Below are 24,312 nucleotides of genomic sequence, written 5' to 3' on the forward strand. Positions count from 1 at the left end.
TATCTCTCCAGCCCTGGGTTTTTGTTGTGTTATTGTTGTTGTTTTCCTGCTTGTGACTATCAACCTCAGAACATAGGTCTCCACTTGAGAAGGATCCGTTGCCTGTCCCCTCCTGGCTCGGGACATCTGGCCCTCCACACCGTGGCTGGCTTCCTGGAAGCAGCCACTCTGGAGGTCTTTGAGCCGCAGCTGCTTCCTTCAAAGGGTGCTGGGGAAATTCTTTCTAGGGTCTGGAGACAGCTGGCTGGGGCCCTGGAGAGCTCAGCAGAGCTGAAGAATCTGCTGGGGATCAGGGAGGGGACTGTGGGATGGTAGTGAATGCTGGTCCCTGGTTTTGGGTGTTCTCTGGCTCAAGCCTTGGTCAGAGGTCTAGAGTGCTTGTCCCCCATGTATACATACCTCTGTCAGCCTTCCCTGGGGTCTGGGGGACCAGGATTGTGAATGTGGGGTTTTGTTGTACTTACATTTCTTCAGAATACTTGACCTCTAGACATTTAGAAAGAGCCATTGTCTGCCTCCGTGGTCAAGGCAGTACCCAGGGATGTACAAGATGCCTATGGGCATCGACACAGTGAAGGTTACCTGTCCCAATCTATCCCAACCCACCTCAACACGCGCGCACACACACACACACACACACACACACACACACACACACACACACACACGTTGAACTCTGGCTTCTGACAGCTGCCAGTGTGCCCCCCCCCCCCCCCGTGTCCCCGTCTCCCCCCCCCCCCCCCATGCCTTACAGCTAACCTCCCTGAACAAGTGTTCTGTGATCCGCTTCTTCCCACCCTCTCACAGCTAATCCTTGGGAATGTAGCCTCTGTCCTCTTCAGACTGCTGCTGCTGCCTCATTAGGGCCGGCCACGCCGATCCAGGCCAATCCAGATGAACTGCTGGGATTAAAACCTCTTACTTGATCTTAGCCTGTTAAGGGCTCGGTGCCCTTGGATCCCACTTCCTGAAGTGGACTTGTTCCTTTATCCCCTCCCTGGCCTGGGTGGAGGAGGCAGCTGCTCTTGGGCGGGTGGGGTTTGTAGCAGCAGCTCCTTTGCCTTGAGTTAGTTTTTAAAGTTTTCCAAATACAAAGTACCTGGTCCAGCCATCACATGGGCATCCTAAGAGCAGGGCTCTCTTCCTTGAAAGCCCCTTAGGGTGCTGGCTCTAAGTCCCGTCACCTCAGGCCTCTCCCACTTTTCTTTGTGGTGCAGTGACCCAGGAGGGACACTACTACAGATGTAGATGCTTTGTGGTCCCCGGTTTCCGACACCCTGTGCAGTCCTCCACCTAAACGATACCCTCTACGGGCCTGATGCTGCCCAGCCTCCCAGCTAAAGAGAGGGAGGTCCCGGGGCTCATTAAGAGGGTTCTTTATTAGCCAGTCTGGACTATTAATGTGTTTGTGGGTACAAAGGACCCAAGATGATGTCACAACTTTCTAGTTGCTTGTCTAGGTATTCCTTGTCTGTCTATTTGGCCTTTCTTCGTGTCCAGATCCCTGGTGTCCAGATCCCCAACCAGTCTTTGGAGGTCCCAGACAAAGTACAGAAGAGCTGCCCTTTGGTCCTCCCAGTTCCTCTCCCCATGATGATGAGGTTCTGCTTGCAGGATCCCTCAAAACATTTCCCCTGAGCGTCCCAGCTGACCCAAATCAGGCCTGTCTGTCACTCAAGCCAGCTCTCCTGGGCAGTCACACTGGCCTGGGGCTCACGGAAAAGGCCAGTTTTTTGGGAAAATTGACAGGACAATAAAATTTGTTTTGGACGAGCTGCGTCCCTACTGCCTGTGGAACATTCCAGAAGGGTCTGGTGGGTACCTGGATAATAAGAAATGGAATGGGTTTGTAGATTCCTGCTTATTAAAAAAAAAAAAATAAGGAAAGAAGAAAGAAAAAAAGGAAGGAAGGAAGGGAGAGAGAGAAAGAGAGAAAAGAGAACCAGGGTTGGTGAAGAGCTCCGCCCAGGGCAGGTGGGGTTTGCTTGTGGAACATCTGGGGAAAGACACAGGAGTGGAGACAGCGGTGGCTTTTTTCTTCTTTTGTGATCACCTAGTTGTCACTGACACTAAGGAGTGCCTGCCTCTCTCAGAGGAGCTGGCTGATGGCAGTACAGAGCTTCAGGGCCACCTGTCATCACCTGCTTGCCTTACTTGTGTGTCCTAAATATTCTACATGGTTTTAGTTTAATGCTGGAGATTGAACCCAGGACCTCCCACATGTTAAATGCATGTTCTACCCCTGAGCTGACCCCATAGATATCATTTAAAATCTACTCAATTGTTGATAAAAAATTATTAAGAATTAATTATAAAATTTTACTGTTTTATATGACTGAAGTACTATTTTGTGCTTTCTAAATTTAGAAATCAATTTTACTTTAAAAAAAAAAATTGAGACTGCAGAGATGGTTCAGTGGTTAAGAGCACTGGCTGCTCTTCCAGAGGACCCAGGTTCAGGTCCCAGCACCCATATGGCAGCTCACAACTGTCTGTAACTCCAGTTCCAGGGGATCTGATGCCTTGTTCTAATGTTCATAGGCATCAGTCATGTACATGATACACAGACAGACAAGCAAGCAAAACACCCACACATCTAAAATAATTTACCATATTTAATTTATTAACGTAAACTCAGCATTCCCCCACTTTCCTCCAAGTTCCCGACTCTGCTTTTCAGGATCTGTTGAAGCTTTGATTTGTTGTTATGTTTTTAACTCAAAAGCAGATCCTTTCCCGAGTGGCGCGAGGGTGCTGGTTAACTCTCCCAGTACGCCCTTCCTTTTTTTTTTTTTTTTTCCTTTCGGTTTTCCGGTGCCAAGATCAAACCAAGAGTCCCACATACTAGGAAAGCTCTACCACTGAGCCACACCCCGTATCCTCACACCCTTTGAGGATGGCTCTCTAATGGGGAAAGCTGCTAAATACCATGTCTCTGTTGCTTTCTTTTGTGCTGATTAGAAGGAAAAATAGCTTCAGGCTTTCAGCACACGTTATTCTGAAACAGCTGTGAGTGTTGATCCCAAGGCAAGTGGTAACTAACTACTTAGGTCGACACCAGCCAGCTCATGTCAGCTTCGGATTGCACCAGCTTCTTTCAGCCCTCAAATTGCCACCCAGCTAGCAGTTGGGTTAGTTTAAGTGCCACGGGAATGCCTTTTTTTTTTTTTTTAATGTCTTAGCATCAAGTTATATGGTAAACCACAGTCACTACCCCCCCCCCCGCATTCCCCCCCCACCGCCTTCTCTCTCCTCACTTTGCAAAACAGAAGCAAGCTTTATTAAGACTCGTCACAGAAAAGTGAAGAAATCAAGCGGAAAGAGACACACCCCAGAGTGGGCAGGGTTCCCAAGGGAGGAAACGCGTCCTCACACACTTTTGTGCGGATTCTCTCAAAAGGGAAAATGGGAGCCTGTTAAAAAAAATAGGAATCTATGTCTTAAAAACCGATGCCAAGTTCGTGTTGAGGCCCCGGTGCGGGAAGAGGCCCCGTTGCACCCATGTACCCATGCAGCCTCCAGCTGAACTGCGGCGGGGGAGGGCGGGCCAGCTGTGCGGGACAGACTGTGCGGGCTTCCCTTGTCTGGCGCCTCCCCACAGGCCCGGGGAGCTGGGGAAGGTGATGACAGCAGACATTTCCAAAGTGCAGGCTCGGGGTCGGCATTTCCTTGGCAGAACACCGCCGCCTTCGAGGAGTGCATGGTGTGTGCGTTTCGTGGCTGCTGCTGCCTTCACCTGGACGGTCTCTGTAGGAGGCAGGATGCTCCCAGGGCAGATTCTGCATTGGGAACGCCCACCTGCAGTTTCCAAGGGGCGGGGCTTCTGCCGTTCAGCACGACTGCAGCTGGATAGCGGTAATTGTTGCTATTTTGAGCCTGTAGAGGCTCGCTCCGAAAGACCTCGCTTCCTCCTCCCAGTGTTGCCTCCCGCCCAGAAAGCCCGGATCCCAGCTTGACATGTCCCCTCAGCACTAACCCCAGACTGAGTGAGGAAATACAGACACCAGGCCACAGAATCAGGAAATCTGGGGATGCAAGCTGTGTGTGCCGTTAGATAAATCTTGGCACATCAAGATAGGCACCATCTTGCTGTTGAAGGCCTCACTGCTCATGAATAAATTTTAGGATTTTTCAGATGCCTCGGTTTGCAGGAGAACACTACCCTTGTCCCTCCTGGAGAATCCTTTGTTGATAAAACTCCGGAGACTGGAGAGAAAGCCTCACCAAACTGGACAATAGGTGCAGTTCTGGAATGCCATTCTTTATTCCTTCTAATGGCTTTAACTATCCGGCATATTTTTTTTTTTTTTATCATTTCTGCCCGAGACAGACATGTGTTCTGAATTCTTTTGCGCACAGACAAATGACCATCTGATTAAGATTTTTGTTGTTGTTAAACGTAGGGCCAGAAGCCGCTAAATGCGGTGACATTTATTTCAAGGCCCAGTTGTCCCTTAATGGTGATTTAATTATAATGCCCATTACTGTCTAGTGTGATGTTTAGGCTCTTCAGAATGACAGAAGGGAAAAGCATGGATTTGGTGATTTGACAGTTCTGAAGCCTGGGAGTGCTGAGGTCAAGGTACCCACTGATTTGGCTTTTGCTGAGGGTTCTATTCCTGGCTTTTGGGGACAAATGTGTTGATGTTGTATCCTCATGGGGTGGAGAGTGAAAGCGAGACATCAGACTCCTGCTTCTTCTAATAAAGATAGTAATCCCACCCGTAAGGGTTTCACCTTGTAACCTAATTACCTCCCAGAGGCTCCATCTCTAAGTACCATCCATAGCCCCGAGGAGTCAGGTTTCAAGCTTGGGAGGGAGACACACAGCGTTCACTCTGTGTAACGAACCTGTGGGCCAGATATGGGCTCTGTCTATGGAGTCGCAGCGTGATTGGGGGATAAACTGGGTGATCTGGTAAAAATCAATACTAACATTCTGTACGGTGTCTCTGTTCTTTTGATTGGAACCTTCTGACTAGAATGCTGCCTGGGCCAGCTGGCTCCACCAGAGCAGAGGGACAGAATAGGCAGGGACATTGATGGCGCTAAAGAAGATTTGAAGGCTATTATTACAATGGACGGGTGCTAAAGAGAGTATATTACAGTTGCCTTCAAACCTCTCCCTTTTGGACCACGCTGACTCCATTCTGTCCCAGACCCTTCCACCTGCAGACGGCTGGCAAAGCTGTGGAGAGAGAAGCCAGGAACACGCTTCTTTTGTTTAGTTCAGCAGAGCTGAGCAGGACAAGCTGTAGGAACAGGTGCTAATGAGGTTACAGGGGAGGTGAGAGGCATAATGAATGTCAACAGCCCACAGCAGGGGGACCTGGGAGGGCGTGGCATCTTGGCGACACAGACTTGAAAATGTAGAAACCCGTGGGAGGATCCTGATGTCAGAAGGCTTCCTCCCTACCATCACGGGACAAGCTGCTCTCCCCCATGCCAGCTCTGGTCTGGCAGACTGGGAAAGGCACCCAGTGTGAACCAGTATCCGTCAGTGTGTTTATCTCTTTACCATTCGGTGCGTCTGCGAAGTGGTGACCCATGTCTCCCTCACAGGGCAGGCTGGGTATCCTCAGAGCAGGCCCTGGGTCTTTTCCACAATTGTGTCCAGTAAAAAAAAGGAAGAAGTTACGAACAATTTCAGTATTGCATTTAAAGAAATAGTCTCCAGATGCTTGAGCCGGCATGTGTTAAACAACTTTGCCTTGGTATTATCTGAACAAGGCAGGGCAGGTTGAGGGTGTCCCAGGATAACAGTCCACTGTGCCAGGAGGAACCAGAAGTCAGGATGGTGCTTACGGAACCGGGTCCAATCCTGCCTCAAGGCTAGGCTGTGGTTAATACCTAAGTGGCTCCACTGGGCAGCTGTAGATCTAGGAGCTAGGCCATCCCACATCCATATTGGTAGCATAGCTTAAGGCTAAGAGTGTGTGCATTCGTATTTGTATGCCAAGGATGCTGTAACAAAATGTCACAGACTGGGTGGAGGAAACAGTGAAAACTTAACTTGCTTCTAGTTCCGAGGCCGGAAGTCTACTTTGGAAAGGGCCTAGCTGGTAGATGGCTACCTTCTCAGTGTTTTCATATGGATTTCCATGTTTATTTTTTTAACATTCTTAGAAAGAAAAAGAAGAAAAAAAATGACCATCTGGTGTTTCTTACAAGGGCACAAGTCCCATCAGGTCAGGGTTTCTTCATCCTATTTATAACCTCATTTAACTTTAAAGATTCATCTGCAGATACAGCCCCCTGCCCCTGGGGCATAAGGCTTTGTTTGGCATACACACTCGAGGGTGGGGAGATATGAGGGGAGGGGCAGATGAAATCCCAAGTAAATACGAGTTGACACCAGGACGGCCATGTCAAGGACCCCAATGCCTCAGGCTCACAGAAATGGCAAGGCCATCCCGAGGTCTGTGTGCAGATGTTGGCGGTGTGGTGCAGTGTCAATCACAGCTCGCTCCTCCTGTGGATGAGTAATGAAAGAATTTCCCCCTCAGTGGTTCTAAGTGCAGTCCAGCCTGACTACCCAAGGCTGGCCCAGCCCTGGAGCATGGTGTCTCCAGACCGGGGTAGGGGGTGGGGGTAGGAAAGGGATGATGATGATGATGTAGGATTACTTGCTATTCTTCAGGGGAGCTGTCAGGGCTACATTTGCCTTCAGTGATTCCAACTGGGAAGTAGCAGGGAGGTGGGGACCACATGTTTAGATGGGCAGCCCAGAGAGAAGGGGAGGGTGTGCTGGAGCCCTCTGAACAGCAATGGCTCTTCTGAGAAAAGAGGACATGGGCTGAGTCCTGCCAGCTGGCCTGGACCACCTTACATCCCTCCTGCCTCTCTTTAGGAAAAAAAGCAAAGCTTTCACACATCCGTTGAACACATTGGTGCAAGCCTTTAGTCTTTGGAGGCAGAGGTAAATGGATCTCTGAGAGTTCAAGGCCAGCCTGGTCTACATAGGAAGTTGCAATTCAGCCAGAGCAACATAGGGGAGACCCTTTCTCTCAAAACAACAGCAAAAGGCCAAACAAACAAACAGGGAGAGTCAGAGGAGGTGCCTTCGTAGAGAGGACAGTAGGATCGAGTCCTGAAGGACAAGACATTCACCATGTATGAAAGTGGACTTCAAGCTGGGTATAGTGGTGCGTGCTTTTAATCACAGCACTCAGGAGGCAGAGGCAGATGAATCTCTGTAAGTTCTGGTCTACAGAGTGAGTTCCAAGCCATTCAAGGCTACATAGTGAGATGATGTCTCAAAAATAAAAGGTCCCTTTGAGTCCTAAATCTCTGGGGTTACATGCTTGGCCATAGGTCATAGGTGTTTTTTCAACAGTTCAGCAAGTTTACTACTTGGTAGCAGCCAGCTGCCAAGGCCTCATGGGTAGTAGACTTTTGAGGCGTATCCAGGGCCATGAAGGCCCCTGACTACATGAAGAACGTCACGAGTTAGACAGTCATGGGGTGTGGAGAATGTGGCTCTCTGAGACATGCCCTGGGAGCCATGGAGGTCTAGAGAGATACTGGTCATATAAACCAGAGTGGTTGACCTGGTTATTTGTTAGCCACAAATTCCTTAGCAATTTCAGATTTCTTACCTGTAAAATGTGACTCCAAAAAGTAAAATTTTGGAAATAAAAGTAAATAGTGGATATGGGAATATTTTAAACTCATATAGCAAGCTGGCATGGGGTTACATACTTGAAACCCCAATACTTGGGAGGTAGATTGGAAAGAACAAAGTTCAAAGCCAGCCAGGACTACAGAGGGCTATATAAATTCAGATAGCATTTTGGAAAGGTGAGAAGTGATGTCCCAGGGGCTGGGAAAATGACTTGATCAATAAAGCGCTTGCGCACAAGCATGGGAACCTGAGGTCAGTCTCCAACACCCATGTGGAAAGCTGGGTGTGGTGGTGTACCCTGGGGATCCCAGAGCCCGACAGCAGAGACAGGAGAATCCTGGGGCCTGCTGACCAGCCAGCCTCACCTAACTGGAAAGCTCCAAATCCAGGTGAAAGAGCCTTTCTCAAGAAACTCAGTAAATGGGGCTGGAGAGATGGCTCAGCGGTTCAAAGTTCTAGCTTTTCTTCCAGAGGACCAGGCTTTGACTCCCAGCACCCTTATGGTGGTTCACAATTATCCTTAACCCAAGTTCCATGAGCTCCTACAACCCTCTTCTGACTTCCTTGGGCACCAAGCACATACATGGTACCCAGACATATATGTAGGTAAAATACTCATATGCATAAAATAAATAGACCTAAAAATAAACTTTTTAAAAAAAGACAGTGAGCAACACCTGAGGAGTGACACCCATGGTTGACCTCTGACCTCCACATGTGTTTACACCCATGCATGGGTACTTGTACACACCTAAAAGTGATGTTTCGGTGGGCCCCAGGGCCCCCAGCTTCTATATTAATACCAACTGTGTCACGATTTCCCATAAGAACCCACTATGAGATCAGGGAAAGGCTTGTGATCAAAGCTTCCTGTAGGACAGGTATTTTCAGGCTACCCGTCTGTATTCCCTGGCTGTGAAATTGAGCTCTGGGAGGAAGGGGGATGGGCTTCGGGGCCTCTGAGGTGTCACCGGATGAAGTGACCTGAACCAGATTCCACTTACCTTCCCCAGGAACATGCTTGCCAATTCAGCCAGCGTGCGGATTCTCATCAAGGGAGGCAAGGTGGTCAACGATGATTGTACCCACGAGGCAGACGTCTACATCGAGAACGGCATCATCCAGCAGGTGGGCCGCGAGCTCATGATCCCCGGAGGAGCCAAGGTGATTGACGCCACCGGGAAACTGGTGATCCCCGGGGGGATTGACACCAGCACCCACTTCCACCAGACCTTCATGAACGCCACCTGTGTGGACGACTTCTACCATGGGACCAAGGTAATGCTCCTTTGTGCCCAAAGTGACTTTCCCTTTGTAGCTTTATCCTGTTTCTGGGACTGCTCCAGATGAGACCCATGTGAACCAATACTTCCCAATACTGCCACAAGGGCTGGAGAGATGGCTCAAACCCCCCATGGTCCTGCACCCTAAATACCCCAAGCTCAGGACTCTCCCTGTGAGATTCATTCTCTGGGGGCTCAGGTGTTCCTGCTGCCAAGCAGTGACTGACAGGTCCCCCAAGCCCATCCTGAGGATTCTAGCTGGGGCTTGAGGGACAAGAGAAGCGAGACTCTGAGGAGACATCCCTATAGGTTTGTCCATCAAGGCCTATAGAGGTCTCCCTGGGGTGAAGACACGCCCACTTCCGAACCCAGAGGGTCACACATCACAAGAGCCACCGCTTAGCCTCTGAGCTGAGGTCAGATGTTTCCTGGCTCTGAGGATGGCCTCAACCTGGGGGAGAAAAGGCAGCAGACACTCTGCCTTCTCCTCTGAGAACCTCCCTGCATTCTGCAGGTCATGCTGCACTGGTGAAATAGAAAACCCCATCCTCATAAACCTGGGGTCCTTTGCAGGATGCTGTGGTGGCACTTAGGACTTTTCTTAGGACTTTTCTTAAAAGTGTATCTGGTCACCACCCTGAGCACCGAGGCCAGGCCTGTTTTGTTTGTGGTTATTTTCTTTCTTTTCAGTTTTTCAAGGCAGGGCTTCTCTGTAGCCCTGGCTGCCCTGGAACTCACTCTGTAGACCAGGCTGGCCTTGAACTCAGAACTATCCACCTGCTTCTTCCTCCTGAGTGCTGGGATTAAAGGTGTGCGCCACCACTGCCCGGCTGTTTGTGGTTATTTTCACTGCCCGTTTTACTAAGGTACAATGTACACACAGAGACATGCACAGGCACCCAGCGTCGTCACACCGGAGCATGCTCTTGTTACCAGCTCCCTTTCAATGAACCAAGACCCAGAAGCCCCGCCCAGTCTCCACCAAGGGTAACCACCATCCTGACTTCAAATGCTACAGATTTTTTAATAGAACAGTGAGGTATTATTCACAAATCACATAATTCACTATGTGAAGTATGCAAGAGGGTGGGGGACACATCTGTGATCCCCGAACTTGAGAGACTGCAGGGGGGGGTGTCGGAAGTTTGAGGCCAGACCGGGTTCAGCCAGGGCTACATAGAAAATGTCTCAAAATGAATAAATAAAACCAAAGCAGCTGAGTCAGTGGTTTTTAGTATATCTGTTATAGGTTGGTTTTTCAGTGTTTAACCTAAGGTTATGTCAATGAAATCCACTAGTTTTTTTTTTTTGTTGTTGTTGTTGTTGTTTTTTTGTTTTGTTTTGTTTTTTTTTTCACTCAAAACTTCCTACAAGTTGCTGCATGTTGTTGTCTGTTGAGGGGCCCGGCTCTGTGGCATTCCACATAGAACTCACCCACCCTGCTGCCAGTGAACATCTGGTCCTACAGTACTGTTGCTATGGCTGTGGCCGTGGCTGTCTTTTGGCCAGCACAGATGTACACAGTGCTGTGCATATCCCTGGGGATGTAACTGGTCAGGTCAAGGTATGTTTCACAGACGTGTTCAGCACTCGTAGACTCTGCCCGATAGCTTCCAAACTGGTTAGGGCCACTTCAACCCTAGCAGGTAGTGTGGACGCCACGATGATTGACATTGACATGACTGCTCCGGTCTTGGGGCCCCTTCTGTAGGATGCTCAGACTTTGAACCAAAATCACAGCTTGCTGGTTGCTGCCCCTGCTTTTGGGAGACCTTTAATCCTGAGCCGGATGCCACCCTGTGTCACTGTGCTTTCCGCCAGCCTCGCAGAGGTCGGGGTGGCCTTCTCTGTCCTCTTTTCCACGCTGTCTGGCCAGGGCCTCATTAGCCAGGAGTGACAGGTTTTCCCTGGAGAGCCTCCAGCTCTTTATAACTGATCAAGAGTTCTGGGCACGGCTCTTCTGTGCAAGGTGGAAGGGAACTCTTGATCATTTCCAGCCTGCTCATCCATTAGGACAGAAAATATCAGAGAATATCCAAAGGCCTCTGTGGGATTAAAGGCCCCAGTGCTGTGGGTGTGGGCTGCTGCAGACACCCCCACTCTGTGTAATGGGAGTTTAAATTGTAGACACCCCTCCCCCAAGCCATCTCCTGGTGACAGCGACACCTATAAATGGACGTGTGTGTGTGTGTGTGTGTGTGTGTGTGTGTGTGTGTGCTCGTGCGCGTGCGCGCGCATGTGTGTGTCTGTCTATGTGTCCATGTGTGGTGTGCATGTAGAGGTAAAGAGGATGACTTGGGTTCTCTCCATTACATGGGTTCTGGCATTGGAAATTACGTGCCCAGGATGGTATAGCATATACCTTCCCCTGCTGACCCACTCGCTGGCCTCTATTTTTTCCATCCCTCTCCTAAGCAAGCCTCTATGCCCCAGCCTTCCTATTGCCCACCATTTAGGTAACAAAGGCCCTGACCTCCTCAGAAGTTCTGCCTCAAGTCTCCCAAGAAGAGACCACTTCCCTGGCCTCTCCCTCACTGACCCTCACATCTCTCCTCCAGTTGCTGCTTCTACAGCAAACGTTCCGATTCCCTGTCTCAACGAGTCCCTAGTAGACAGCTGCTTCCCTGCAGACACTGACTGACAGGGACCTGTGGGTTTAATTATGCCAACTTGGCCTTCATGCAAAGGCTGTACACTCCGGAGAAATGGCCACCGATCTGCTTAGCTCGCACTGGGAAAGACTCATTGACTCTAAGGGTCTGAGTTTACAATAGAATCACAGGCCGGAGGAAAAGCTCCTGTGTGATTGGCCAGCAGAGCAGAGAGGGGTTGAATTGCATCTCTTCTTGTGTGTGGGTTCCTGGCAGAGCCACTTGGGTCTTGAACCCTGCACCTCATGCCCCCCCTCAAAGTTGGCATGCTTGATGTTTGGAGACCAGCCATCAGGCTTAGGGGGAAGAAAAAGTAGTTGAAAGCCTGGCTTTGCCAGGAGCATCTGGGTCTCCATTGTGCTGGGTCTGAGGAGAATTCTCTCTGCCGCACTGTAGCAAGCCAGCGGCAGGCTCTGCCTTGCGCTCCCACTCACTGCTCCTATTCTCCTGCCTGCCCCACACCACCTCCCCCACACCACCTCCCCCTCACCACTCCAACCTACAGGCTTCCCCTCCAGCGGGACCAGCTACTTGGGATAATCCAGATCCCATTCCGGAAGGCTGTTTCCCACTGTGGGGAGGCAGATGTCGAGAAGGAAACATCCAGTGGCCCCGCTGTGTTGGCTGAGGGGGTGGGATCATCCTCTTTGTGTGCACCTCATGTGGTGCCACCAAGAACAGTCACAGGGGTGTTGGACTGGTGCCACCACTCAGTGGTTCTCATGGCCAGGTGAAATAATCAGTATCAGTTATTTTATTTTTTAAAAAAACGTGTGTGTCTGTCTGTCTGTCTGTCTGTCTGTGTGTTTTGCCTCCATGTATGTCTGCGGATCCCCTGGAACTGGAGTTAAAGATGGTTGTGAACCGCCATGTGGGTCCTGGAAATTGAACCCCGGTCCTTTGGAAGAGCAGCCAGTGCTCTTAACTCCCTGGTCCAAAATCCATTTTTTAATAGGCACCAGCCTCTTCACGAACATGCTGATAGATGGGCAGACATGTACCACCACCGTCAGACGCACCCTGTGTGCCTCCCATGCTTCGTCCAAAAACTATTATAAGGGACCACAGCCTAGGCAGGCTGATGGCTGTCCGTCCTTGGAAGCAACCTTCATTATGAGAAGCACTTGGGGAGTTTTTAACAGTATTGTATTGCCGGTATCAGACCCTAGCCCAGACCAATTAAATCAGGTCTGCTCCCGCCCTCATCCGTGTTTTATTTTTCAAGGTACCCTGGTGACTCTAACCACGGGCAGGAAGACTGTTGGGGAACTTTCTTGGCTGTTGGGAATGGCGCTGTGCCCTGGCTGCACTATGATGCCCATCTGACTGGTCCTCAGCTTACGTGCCAAGGCTGACAGCTGAATTCCATTTGATGGCATAGCCTGCCTGCCAATCCTATTTGCATCTGTTTTTCCACTCACATTCCAGGCTCCTACACACGGGCTCCCAAATCCCAGCCCAAGCCTGCTGCCCCTACACTTTCTGAGCGCCCCTGGCACCATAGTCTGCCTTCCTATATGTGCCCTGCAGAAATCACCATAGAGAAGTGGGCCGCTGGTGAGAGCAGTTATCCAACAGGATAGTGGCTGAGACTGGCCCACTTCCCGGAGGTCCCAGAGACAACCTCCTCCCTGTGCCGAGGGCTGCCGCGTCACAGAGACCACCTTCCGTGAAAACGTCGGCATCGAGGGATTTTTACAGTCAGCCCCCCCCCCCCCCCCGGGGGAGGAGTGCTTGTCGGGTGTGGGACAGGCCTGGGGGCTCTTAAGTGGCATAAGACATTTTAGGACCGTCATGTCCCCACCCTTTCCATCTCCCACTGCGGAGCCTATCTCGTAGGGTCCTGAGATATGCCAGGCTCTAGTTCATAAATGAACTCCCTGGGATGTTCAGCCTTCTCAACATCATTCCCAAGGAACCCGTTGGTCCATCGGGCAGGCTGGTTTTTGCCTCTGAAGTTTTCTCTCTTGAAATTAAACCTTTCAAATGGCTGCTTATTGCCTTTCTTTTTGCATGACCCCAGTTTCTGGCTGATTCTGGCTGAAATCATGTTTCTAGTCTCTAAGTACTGCAGTAATGCTTCCTGCATGTGGGAATCCGGACTCATATGGTCTTCTTCATTAACTGATGTTCCTAAGTTCAGGTGTTTCCTCATCCCTGAACAAAGCTGGGCGAGACCTTTGAAGTCTTGTAATTCTATTCCCTGTTGTTACGGAGACAGAGAGAGGAGGAAGGCATCACCCCCCCACCCCACCCCCACACCTGCCCAGTCCCAAAGCTAACTGAATCAGAACATAGGTTTCTCAGAATTAGGTCTTGTTTGTTTTTGTTTTGTTTTGTTGTTTGTTTTGAGACAGGGTCTCACTATGTAACCCTGACTGTCCTGGAACTCATTATGTAAACAAGGCTGGCCTTGAACTCACAGAGTTCTACTTGCCTCTGCCTCCCGAGTGCTGGGATTAAAGGTGTGCACTACCACACCTGGTGGAACTGGGTCTTTTTTTTTTTTTTTTCAAAAACTCTCTTAGGAATTCCTTAAATCGTTAGTGGTTCTCAACCTGTGGGTTGTGACCCCTTTGCAGTCCACTTCCACAGGGGTTATATGTCAGATATCGGGCATATCACATATTTACATTACTGTCCATAACAGGAGCAAAATTACAGTAATGAAGTAGTAGCAAAATATTTTTTTTTTTTTTTTTTTTTTTTTTTTTTGGTTTTTCGAGACAGGGTTTCTCTATGTAGCTTTGCGCCTTTCCTGGAGCTCACTTGGTAGCCCAGGCTAGCCTCAAACTTACAAAGATCCGCCTGGCTCTGCCTCCCAAGTGCTGGGATTAAAGGCGTGCGCCACCACCACCCGGCTGCAAAATAATTTTAGGGTTGTGGGTCACCACAATATGAGAAAGTGTATTAGGCCACAGCATTAGGAAGGCTGAAAACCACTGCGTTAAACAGTGTACAACCTGATGACCTCTTGTACAACCTTATGACCCCTTAGTGGACCACACACAAATAGTTTTCTTGGCACTCCATGCATTTTAAGTTGTCTGGACCAGAGAAGGATGTCGCAGAACTGGCCCACGAGACAGAACTGTTGAGCCCTCCACCCACCCAAGATGGCAGCCTGATTATCCCCATGTTGACGATCATGTGGATGTCAGCACTTTGGGACAGGATAGGTCATACCATTCTAAATGTTAACGAGGTGGTCACCCAGCATTTGTGATGTCCCAGATAGGGTTTACTACTTCAACCCTAGGCCATCTTCCAGTGGCTTTGGTTCCCTGAGGAAAGATCCATTCACTTTGGCTTTACCATGGAAGCATTCTATGATTTTTTTCTTTAGAGATTTTTATTTTTATTATTTGTATATGTGTGTGTGCATATATGTGCACATGTGTGTGATGCTCGCCGAGGCCAGAAGAGGACACAGGATCCCCTGAACTGGAGTTAGAGGTAGTCGTCAGCTACTGGATGTGGGTGCTGGGGACAGCATGCAATCCTCTGCTAGTGAGCAGGCGCTGTTAACTGCCAAGCCGTCCGTCTCTCCGACCCCTCTTCCGCCCTCCTGAATACCCTCGCTGCCTGTGTCTCTGGCTCTGCCACCCACCGTGGCGCCTTCACTGGCCTTCTTGGGGCGTCATCCCTCATCTCTCAGCAGTGACTGCTGTGCCACGCTGCCCTCCTGGCTGCCCGCCCCCCTCGCTCACCTGGCTGCGCTGGTCGGGACCAGCATAGCTCCGCCCTTCTTTCTGCCTTGCGGTCTAGGTCACCTGGGGTCGAACCAGGAGAGTTCCGTGAGTGCTTCATGGTCTGACTCTCCCTTCCTAGACACCTGGAAGAAACTCCGTACCCCTCCCCGATGGTGCCTAACCACTTACAAAGAATATGTTAATTTTCTGTGGAACGAATTACTGTATTCGTCGTAATTTACAATAGCCATTCATTAGCTGTTTAGTAGGTGGGAGATTTGGACGCAGGTCTTCTGCCACCCACAGTCTCACAAGCTGTCATCAAGGTGTCGCTGGAGTTTAGGGCGCTCTTACGCTAGTGGTAGGGTGCCATTTCTTTCAGTTGGAGGCGGCTGAGGTCCCTGTCCTTGTTGGCTCTTAGCCGAGGGCTGATCTCAGCTCCTTAGTGGCTGCCCGCCATGCCTTGCCTCACACCCGCCTCACACCGCACTCATCTTCGAAGCCACTCTTGTCCCAAATCCCCCTCTGCCATCAAATCCCCAGCCAGAATCTCTCCCATCAGGATAAGCCTTGACCCCCGGCAGGATAGATTCACCTAGTTAACTGAGGTCCACTTAAAGAGTTTGCTCCCGCCGGGTGGTGGTGGTGCACACCTTTAACTTGGGAGGCAGAGGCAGGCGGATCTCTGTGAGTTCGAGGCCAGCTTGGTCTACAGAGTGAGATCCAGGAAAGGCTCCAAAGCTACACAGAGAAACCCTGTCTCAAAAAAATAAAATAAATAAATAAATAAATAAATGAGAGAGAGAGAGAGAGAGAGAGAGAGAGAGAGAGAGAGAGAGAGAGAGGAGAGAGGGAGAGAGGGGAGAGAGAGAGTTGGCTTCCTTTCTGGAAGACAGCGTGCTGTCTTCTTCACTGGGTCCCTTCCTTCTCCACGGAAGGGTGTGTGCGGCAAGGTGTGTGTCACTGTGAGTTCACTTATAATTTTCCCTGCCTTGTACAAGGCATTACGTACACAATCACAGCCATTCTACCATCATTCTGCCTTCCACTCACCAGTTTCGTTAACTACTTAAGCTTTTTAAAGATTCTGCCCCTGGGCTGGGGAGATGATGGTACGGTGGATGAAGTATGAGGACCTGACTTTGATCCTCAACGCCCACATGAAACCCAGGCACAGCAGCACAAACTTGTAAGCTCACTGCTGGGGTTGGTCACATGGACCCTGAGAGGTTGATGGCCAGCCAGTCCATCCAAACCGCAAGCTCCAGGTTCCTCCAGGTTCAGTGAGGGACCCTGTCTCAAAAAAAGGAGGTAAAGAGCAATGAAGACAGACACTCAGCATCAACCTCTGGCCTCCACCCAGATGAGCGCACTGGTGCACACACTCATGTACACATGCATGCAACACACAGACATAAATAGATCAAGAAGGTTGTACAAATACATTTCAAAACGTTTAAATTAGTTTTATCCATTCATCGCTTCTCGGCCTTTTGGCTAAGATCGGGTGCAGATTTATTCATGTTTTTATGTGTGAGGGTTTTGCCTGTATGTTTATTTGGGCGCCATGTGTGTGGCTGGTGCCTGAGGAGGTCGGTCATTGGGTCCCCTGGAACTACAGTTGCCACCTTAGTCCACCTGTGGTACCCTTCCCCAGTACCCCAGTGTCACACTGCCTACAGTGACTTCAGGCCCAGCCTCGTCATCGTCCTGGGCTCAGCCAGGTGGAAGTCTCTGAGGGCCAGAGACCGTGGTTTGTTTATGTGTGGTCTGTGACTGCCTGAAGGCTCACACAGCCCCCACCTCACAACTGACTGTCAGCTCAGTGTAGCAGTTAGGAGTGGAGCCGAGGCACGCTCCCCAAGCCTGATGGTCAGCTCCACCTTCGCAGACTGTGGCTTACACAAGTTAATGTCTCCTGGTCGCTCGATGTCCTTATCTGGAAAACAGATTATTAATGGCCCTTCGTTTACATTTATTGAGTTGCTATGAAGAACGTAAAACAGCACTTGATGCTTATGAAGCATTAAATAAGCATTTGTTAAATGCATATATTGATTGGGTTGACTAAAGGCAGAGCCTTGAAAATCTGTTTGTGGCTGGGCAGTGATGGTGCATGTCTTTCATCCCAGCACTCAGGAGGCAGAGGCAGGAGGATCTCTGAGTTTGAAGCCAGCCTGGTCTACAGAGTGAGTTCCAGGACAGGCAGGGCTACACAGAGAAACCCTGTCTCAAAAAAGAAAGAAGAGAGAGAGAGAGAGAGAGAGAGAGAGAGAGAGAGAGAGAGAGAGAGAGAGAAGAGAGAAGAGAGAAAAGAGAGACGAGAGAAGAAAGAAAAAGAAAGAGGAAGGAAGGAAGGAAGGAAGGAAGGAAGAGAGAGAGAGAGAGAGAGAGAGAGAGAGAGAGAGAGAAAGAAAGAAAGAAAGAAAGAAAGAAAGAAAGAAAGAAAGAAGAAAGAAAGAAAAAGAAAGCCTACTGTGGTGGTCTCTCATGCATTAAAGCCGTGGGCATCAGTTAGGAACTGAAAAATTGGATTCCATTTCTACTGTTAAGGTACCTTGCTTAACAAAACCTTGCTGGCAATTTTCAGTCTGCCTGCACATTGATTGGCAGCCCAAAATGGAAGAAGGCTAGATCAGTCCTTCGTAGAACAAGTGTAAGGGAGATCTGTCATTTCTTATTTCAGCTTTTACATCTATGATTGGAAAGGACTCCCTTTGCTGACCTCCGTCCTGCTTCCCAGAATAAAGGGCGTTTGCAAAGAATTTATCAATACAGAGTGATCCCTGCATTTTGAAATCTGGAGACCAGAATAGAGCTTAACAGGCCCATGTGCGTCTTAAAAGACTTCTAGACCCAATACAAAAAGCTCTGTGTTTTCCACTTGGCCTCAGACATTGTAGAAAGAAGAGCTGATGGGATGGTTCAACCTATAAAAGTGCTTGCTTGCCGCCGGAGTTCAGTCCCTGAGACCCACACGGCAGGAGAGAGAGAGAACTGACTCCCAAACATTGTCCTCTCACCTCCAGGCATGTGCCATGGCACTGCACGCACACACACACACACACACACACAAATAAATACAATCTTTTAATTTAAAAAGAAGACAATTAATATATTTTCTTTGATATTTCGAGATTTTATGGGGTGTGTGTTGTGTGTGTGGTATATGTGTGCATGCACATATGTGGATGTGTGTGTTCATGTGTATGCATGTGCACACACCCATCCGTGTGCGTTTGGAGGCCAGAGGAGGATGCCAAGGGTTCTCCTCTATTGCTCTCCACCTTATCCCTTGAGACAGGGTCCTGTCACTGCCCCTGAGCTCACTTTTGACCAGGCTGGCTGGACAGCAAGGTCCCGGGATCCACCTGTCTCCACTTCCCACCCCTGGGGTGATAGGCACATGCAGCCATGCCTGGTTTTTATATAGGTACTAGGGGTTTGAATTCAGATCCACATGTTTGCATGACAGGCACTCTATACACGAACCCACCTCCCCACTTCCCCAAAAACGTTTTAATGTGGTCTTGCACAAAATTTCAGAAGCACTCATTTGCAAGTCTCTGCCCTCCCAAGCCTTGCTGAGGTCCCCTCTGGAGTCGCCATATTCCTGTATTGAACATGCAGTGCGTGTCTTAGGATGGCCATACATGTAGACACTGACTCTATCCCCCCGAGGGGGGTTCCAGCCTTGCTTTTCTGTTCCTACGACCAGCAGTGTTATCCTCTCCTTTAGAACCCTTTTATTTAAAGGCTAGGAATAATGTAGCTCAGTTGGTACAGTGCTTATCTAGCATGCACGAGGCCCTTGGGTTCAATCTTTAGGACCACATAAACTGGCCGTGGTGGGCAATGCCTGCAATCCAAGCACCTGGGAGGTAGAGGCAGAAGGATCCAGGAGTTCAAGGTCAGCCTCAGCTGTGTAGCTGGTTTGAAGCCAGCTGGGCTTCATGAGACTCTGCCCCACCAACAAACAAGACAAGAAAAGTCTTCAAAGCTGGAGGATGCTTACCTAGTGACTATGAAAGATAAGGCTGTGACCTGACTACAGGAACAGCTTTCTCACTGACTGATACTTAGGTCTGGTGCAAGCTCTGCTCTCACACCCCTAGGCATCCTTGTGGTCACACATTTACACACACAGTGACAGAGCTGGAAGATGACATTGGGAGTGAATTAATTCGACCGCTAGCCACAAATTGCTTGTCCTGTTTAGATTTAAGTACCATAATATTTTCAATTAATATTTAAGAATTCAATGAAGCTTGCTATCTTATTGGCGAGCGCTATCCTTGGGGAGAGCCTGTATAGAAAGTAACAGTTATGATTGGGTACTCGGGGCTCCCCACTCCTTTTTTTTTTTCCCCCACCAATGAAGAGATGGCACAGGAGCACTGGCTGGTCTTCCAGAGGTCCTGAGTTCAATTCCCAGCAACCACATGGGGACTCACAACCATCTGTAATGTGATCTGGCGCCCTCTTCTGGCATTGAGGCGTACATGCAGGCAGAATACTATATACATAATAAATCTTTCAAAAAATAAATAAATAACTTGGGCTGGAGAAATGGTTCAGCAGTCAAGAGCATTCATGACTCTTGCAGAGGACCTGGTTCAGTTCCCAGCACCCACATGGCTACTCATAACCACTTTAACTCCTGTGCCAGGGAAACTGATGCCCTCTTCCGGCCTCTGCCAGTGCTGCGTGCACTTGAGGCACAGACATACCCAACAGCAAAGTAACATACACATAAAATAAAAATAAATACGTCTTTAAGAAAAGGAAACACACCGGGCAGAGCTGGTGCACGCCTTTAATCCCAGCACTTGGGAGGCAGAGGCAGGCGGATCTCTGTGAGTTCGAGGCCAGCCTGGTCTACAGAGCGAGTTGAAGGACAGCCTTGGCTACACAGAGAAACCCCATCTTGAGGGAAAAAAAGAGAACAAGTTTATTAATAAATATTATATATTTATCAGTATACAATAAGCTACATTTTTTAAAATTAAAATATATCATTTTCTCCCTTCCCTTTCTTCCAGCTCTTCCCATATACCCTCCCCCTTACTCTATCTCAAATTTACAGACTCCTTTTCTGTAATTTTTGCTCTGTGTGTGTGTATATTCTTAAATATATAAAATACAACCTGTTCAATCCCTATAGTGTTACTTGTATGTATATAGTTTTAGAGCTGACTGTTTAGTATAGGATAACCAAATAGAAGCTACACATTTTAAAAATATATTTATTATATACACAGTGTTCTGCCTGCAGGCCAGAAGAGGCACCAGATCTCATTACAGATGGTTGTGAGCCACCATTACAGATGGGTGCTGGGAATTGAACTCAGGACCTCTGGAAGAGCAACCAGTGTTCTTAACCTCTGAGCCATCTCTCTAGCACCAAAGCTGCACATACAGTGTAGTACCTTTTGATATATGTATATACTGGCATGGCATCCCAGTTAATATGAGAAACATCTGCCTTCCCCTCCCAGAGCTTCTTAATATCCTTGTAATCTCTCCAACTACTGGCCTCCCAGGCCCCAGGTAACCACTGACCTTTTTCCCTGTCGATATGGGTCAGTCTGTATTCCCCAGCATTTCTGTATATATGGGATGATGAAACACGTATCCTTACCCTCCCCCCTTTTTAAAAATCTGCTTTCTGGCTTTCACCATTAAGCTTGTACTATTGAGCTATTAGTTATCAGTCACAGATGCTACTATGAGCTTCTGTGTCTGTGTGTTCGTATGGACATGAGCTCACATTTCCCTTTGGAAAGTACCTAGCAGTGAATGTCTCAGTCATGCTGTGGGTGTATGTTTGGCTTTTTAGGAAATCGTCAAACTGGTTCCCACGCTGATTGCAACAGTTTATGTTCCTCCCAGCAGATGCTCTGCCTCTTCGCAGTCATTCACGGTCCGCTTGCTGAATTTTAGCTGTGCTCGTGTGTGCTGCAACTCCTTGCACTATTAATTGGCATTTCCCTAATGACTGTGTCTGAATATTTTTCCACGCTCATCTGCCTGTGTGTATCTTTGGTGAAGTGAAGTGTCTGATGTCTTTGCAAGTTTTCTTTTCTTTTTCTTTTTTTTCTTTTTTCTTTTTCTTTTTCTTTTTTTTCTTTTTTTTTTTTTTTTTTTTTTTTTGGTTTTTTGAGACAGGGTTTCTCTGTGTAGCTTTGGCACCTTTCCTGGAACTCACTCTGTAGACCAGGCTGGCCTCGAACTCACAAGAGATACACCTGCCTCAGCCTCCCAGATGCTGGTAATTAAGGTGTTCGCCACCACAGCTGGATGACACAAGTTTCTTTTGTTTCTGCTGCATCCACTGAGCTGGCTGGCCCTGGACTTCGGGGGAACCTCCCCTCTCTGTCTCCCATTTTCCCTGTACAAGCTTTAGGATTACAGATGTATCTGACTCTTATGCGGGTTCTGGGGATTCGAACTCAGGTCCTCATGCTTAGACAGCAAGCACTTTTCTCACTGAGCCATCTTCCAGGCCCCTCAGCAATGACTTTTAAAGGGCAAAAGTGTTTTTTTTTTATTTTGAAGTTCTATGTGTTGACTTCTTCTTTTTTTTTTTTTTTGAATTCATTTATTTGTTGTAGAATCTGGACGTTTTTATAAAATCCACGCTAAGATTTTCTCCTGTAATTTTTTAAGGTATTATTTTTATTTTATGAGTATAGGTTTTTCCCCTATGTATTAGTTAGGGTTCTCATTGCTGTGAAGAGACACCATGACCACAGCAACTCTTACAAAGAAAACATCTCCTTGGGCTGTCTCGCTTACAGTTTCAGAGATTCAGTCCATTATCATCACGGTGGGGAGCATGGCGGCATGCTGGATCCCCTGAGACTGGAGTTACCGATGGGTGTGAGCCACCACGTGGGCGCTGGGAACTGAACCCCAGGTCCACTGGAAGAGCAGCCAGTGCTCAACAGTCGAGCTGTCTCTCCCACTCCCCTATATTTTCTTTTAGTCTATTTTTTGCTGCTTGAACTAAATGCCACAAACTTTGTAAAGAATAGAGGCGGATTGGCGCATGGTTCTGGAGGTTAGGAATCCCAAGAGCATGGCACTGAATCTGTTGAGGAACTGCTTGCTACATCATAACATGGCAAAAGCCATCACTTGGCAAGAGAGGGCAGTTGTGCCGGACTGGTCACTCTCACTCTTTAAAAAGCCACTGCTGTTAATGTGGGGGCCCAATCTTCATGACTCCATTGAGGTCCTAATGTATTTCCCAGAGGCTCCACCTCCAAAACCATCAACCTAGGAATTTAGAGATTACACTTGTAATGTGAACTTTTCTTGCTTGTCCTGTAAGACAGGGTCTTGGTTCTACAGCTCAGGCTGGCTTTGAACTCTCAATCTTCCTGCCTCTGCCTTCCAACTCCTGGGATTATAGGCATGCACCACTACATCTGACCAGCATGTGTCTTTGGAGAGACACATTCAAGTCATTAGGGTTTTCTTCTGTCATTTTAGCCTCAGGTAAGTAGGCCTGTGGCCATTTGAAGTTAGTTTTTTCTGCACGGCACACGGTAAGGGTTGGTGTTTAGGTTTCTTATACATGACTCTCAAGGTGCCCCAGCACCATTTATATAAAAGATTATCTACCCCCTGTTAAAAGTCAGCCGATCACAGATATGGGGGCCTGTGTGTGTGTGTGTGTGTGTGTGTGTGTGAGAGAGAGAGAGAGAGAGAGAGAGAGAGAGAGAGAGAGAGAGAGAGAGAGAAATAGAGAGAGAGAGAGAGAGAGAGAGAGAGAGAGAGAGAGAGAGAGAGAGAGAGATCCTTCACCAATTTGTCTGTCTCTACACCAGAACCACCCACTTGGTTATTGCAGCTTTAAGGACGTTCTTCAGAGTACGTAGCACTGACCCATCTAACTCTGACCCTCATTTTCAAAGCTGCCTTTGCCCATCCACATACACAGAAGCCGCCATTTTTAGTGCAGGGTCTGAACCTTTAAGAACTGTGAACTGAGGGTATAAGCCAGGCACCTGGCAAACATTCTTGGTCCCTAAAACAGTTCCTCCCCTAGGTAGACAAGAATTAATCATTTTTATTCTTTTGGAGACAAGGTCTCTTGTAGCCCAGGCTAGCCTTGAACTCACTATGTACCCGAGGGTGACCTCGATCTTCTGAGCCTTCTGCTGCACCTCGCAGGTGCGAGGATTCAGGCCACCATGCTTGTTTCTCATGGTGCTGAACCCAGGGCTTTGTGGTATGCCAGGGGGGCTCTCCACCAACCGTGACATTCCCAGACCTTTTAAGCTCCTGACGTTACTCCAAGAGAAATAATAATAATAATAATAATAATAATAATAATAATAATAAATAATGGTATGATTATAGATAGCGATGTAAATGGATGTATGGCCTTTGTATAACCTGTGAAAATGTGACAGCAACCTGGGAGACAGTTCATTCTGCGCTCCCTGTGCCCTACATTCAGGGTCCGTGGGTCAGCTAGAGGCTCCCGAACCAACTAGACAAGGGTAACTTCCCAGACTGAAAGTCTAAGCACTGTTGGGTTCCCAGTGTGATCCATTTCCCATCAGGCCTGGGCAAGCTTCTCTCTTCATGCTCACTTGCTTGACTCTCCCTTTGCCAGACGTGACACACACTTGGACTTCCGTCTGTCGTCTCTAGGCCCCAGACTCAGTGGCCCTGAGGTGGTCTGTTTTCCCTGCCATGTGAAAAACGCAGAGTTCAAAATGGGGCGTATTCAGCGCCCAATAGGCCGGGATCTCAGACCTCTGCTAGCACCTGGAAGCATGTAGCTCCCCCAGGACCTGAAGCTTTCCACGTGCATCCTCTTGTTTTGATAGCGGGGCTCCTGACCCCATGTCTGAGCCGTCGGGCCGTGACTTGTTGTTCAAAGCTCCCTTCTGTCTGTCCAGCAGGCACCTGATTTGGCCTTCAGAAGCCAGCTCAGGCAGACCTTGCGATCTGTCCTTCCTGGGTGGGAGGCTGGGCCTCAGAGGTCACATCACTTGCCAGGTGGATAAATGCAGGGCAGGCCTGGCATCCTTCCTTAACAGCTT

At 48.7% G+C, this 24,312-nt stretch overlaps 1 protein-coding gene across 1 annotated transcript in view; it reads left to right on the forward strand.

The window, feature by feature from the left end:
• Dpysl5 (dihydropyrimidinase like 5) overlaps positions 1-24,312 on the forward strand; it is an 88,893-nt gene that overhangs the window by 26,545 nt on the left and 38,036 nt on the right. Inside the window, exon 2 of the mRNA XM_042267058.2 lies at positions 8,638-8,902. Within this exon, the coding sequence (XP_042122992.1) occupies positions 8,642-8,902 (261 nt within the window). The 5' untranslated portion in view covers positions 8,638-8,641. The remainder of the gene's footprint in view (positions 1-8,637; positions 8,903-24,312) is intronic.

This window comes from Peromyscus maniculatus, chromosome 22 (genome assembly GCF_049852395.1).
Source record: "Peromyscus maniculatus bairdii isolate BWxNUB_F1_BW_parent chromosome 22, HU_Pman_BW_mat_3.1, whole genome shotgun sequence".
Classification (NCBI taxonomy): Eukaryota; Metazoa; Chordata; class Mammalia; order Rodentia; family Cricetidae; genus Peromyscus; species Peromyscus maniculatus.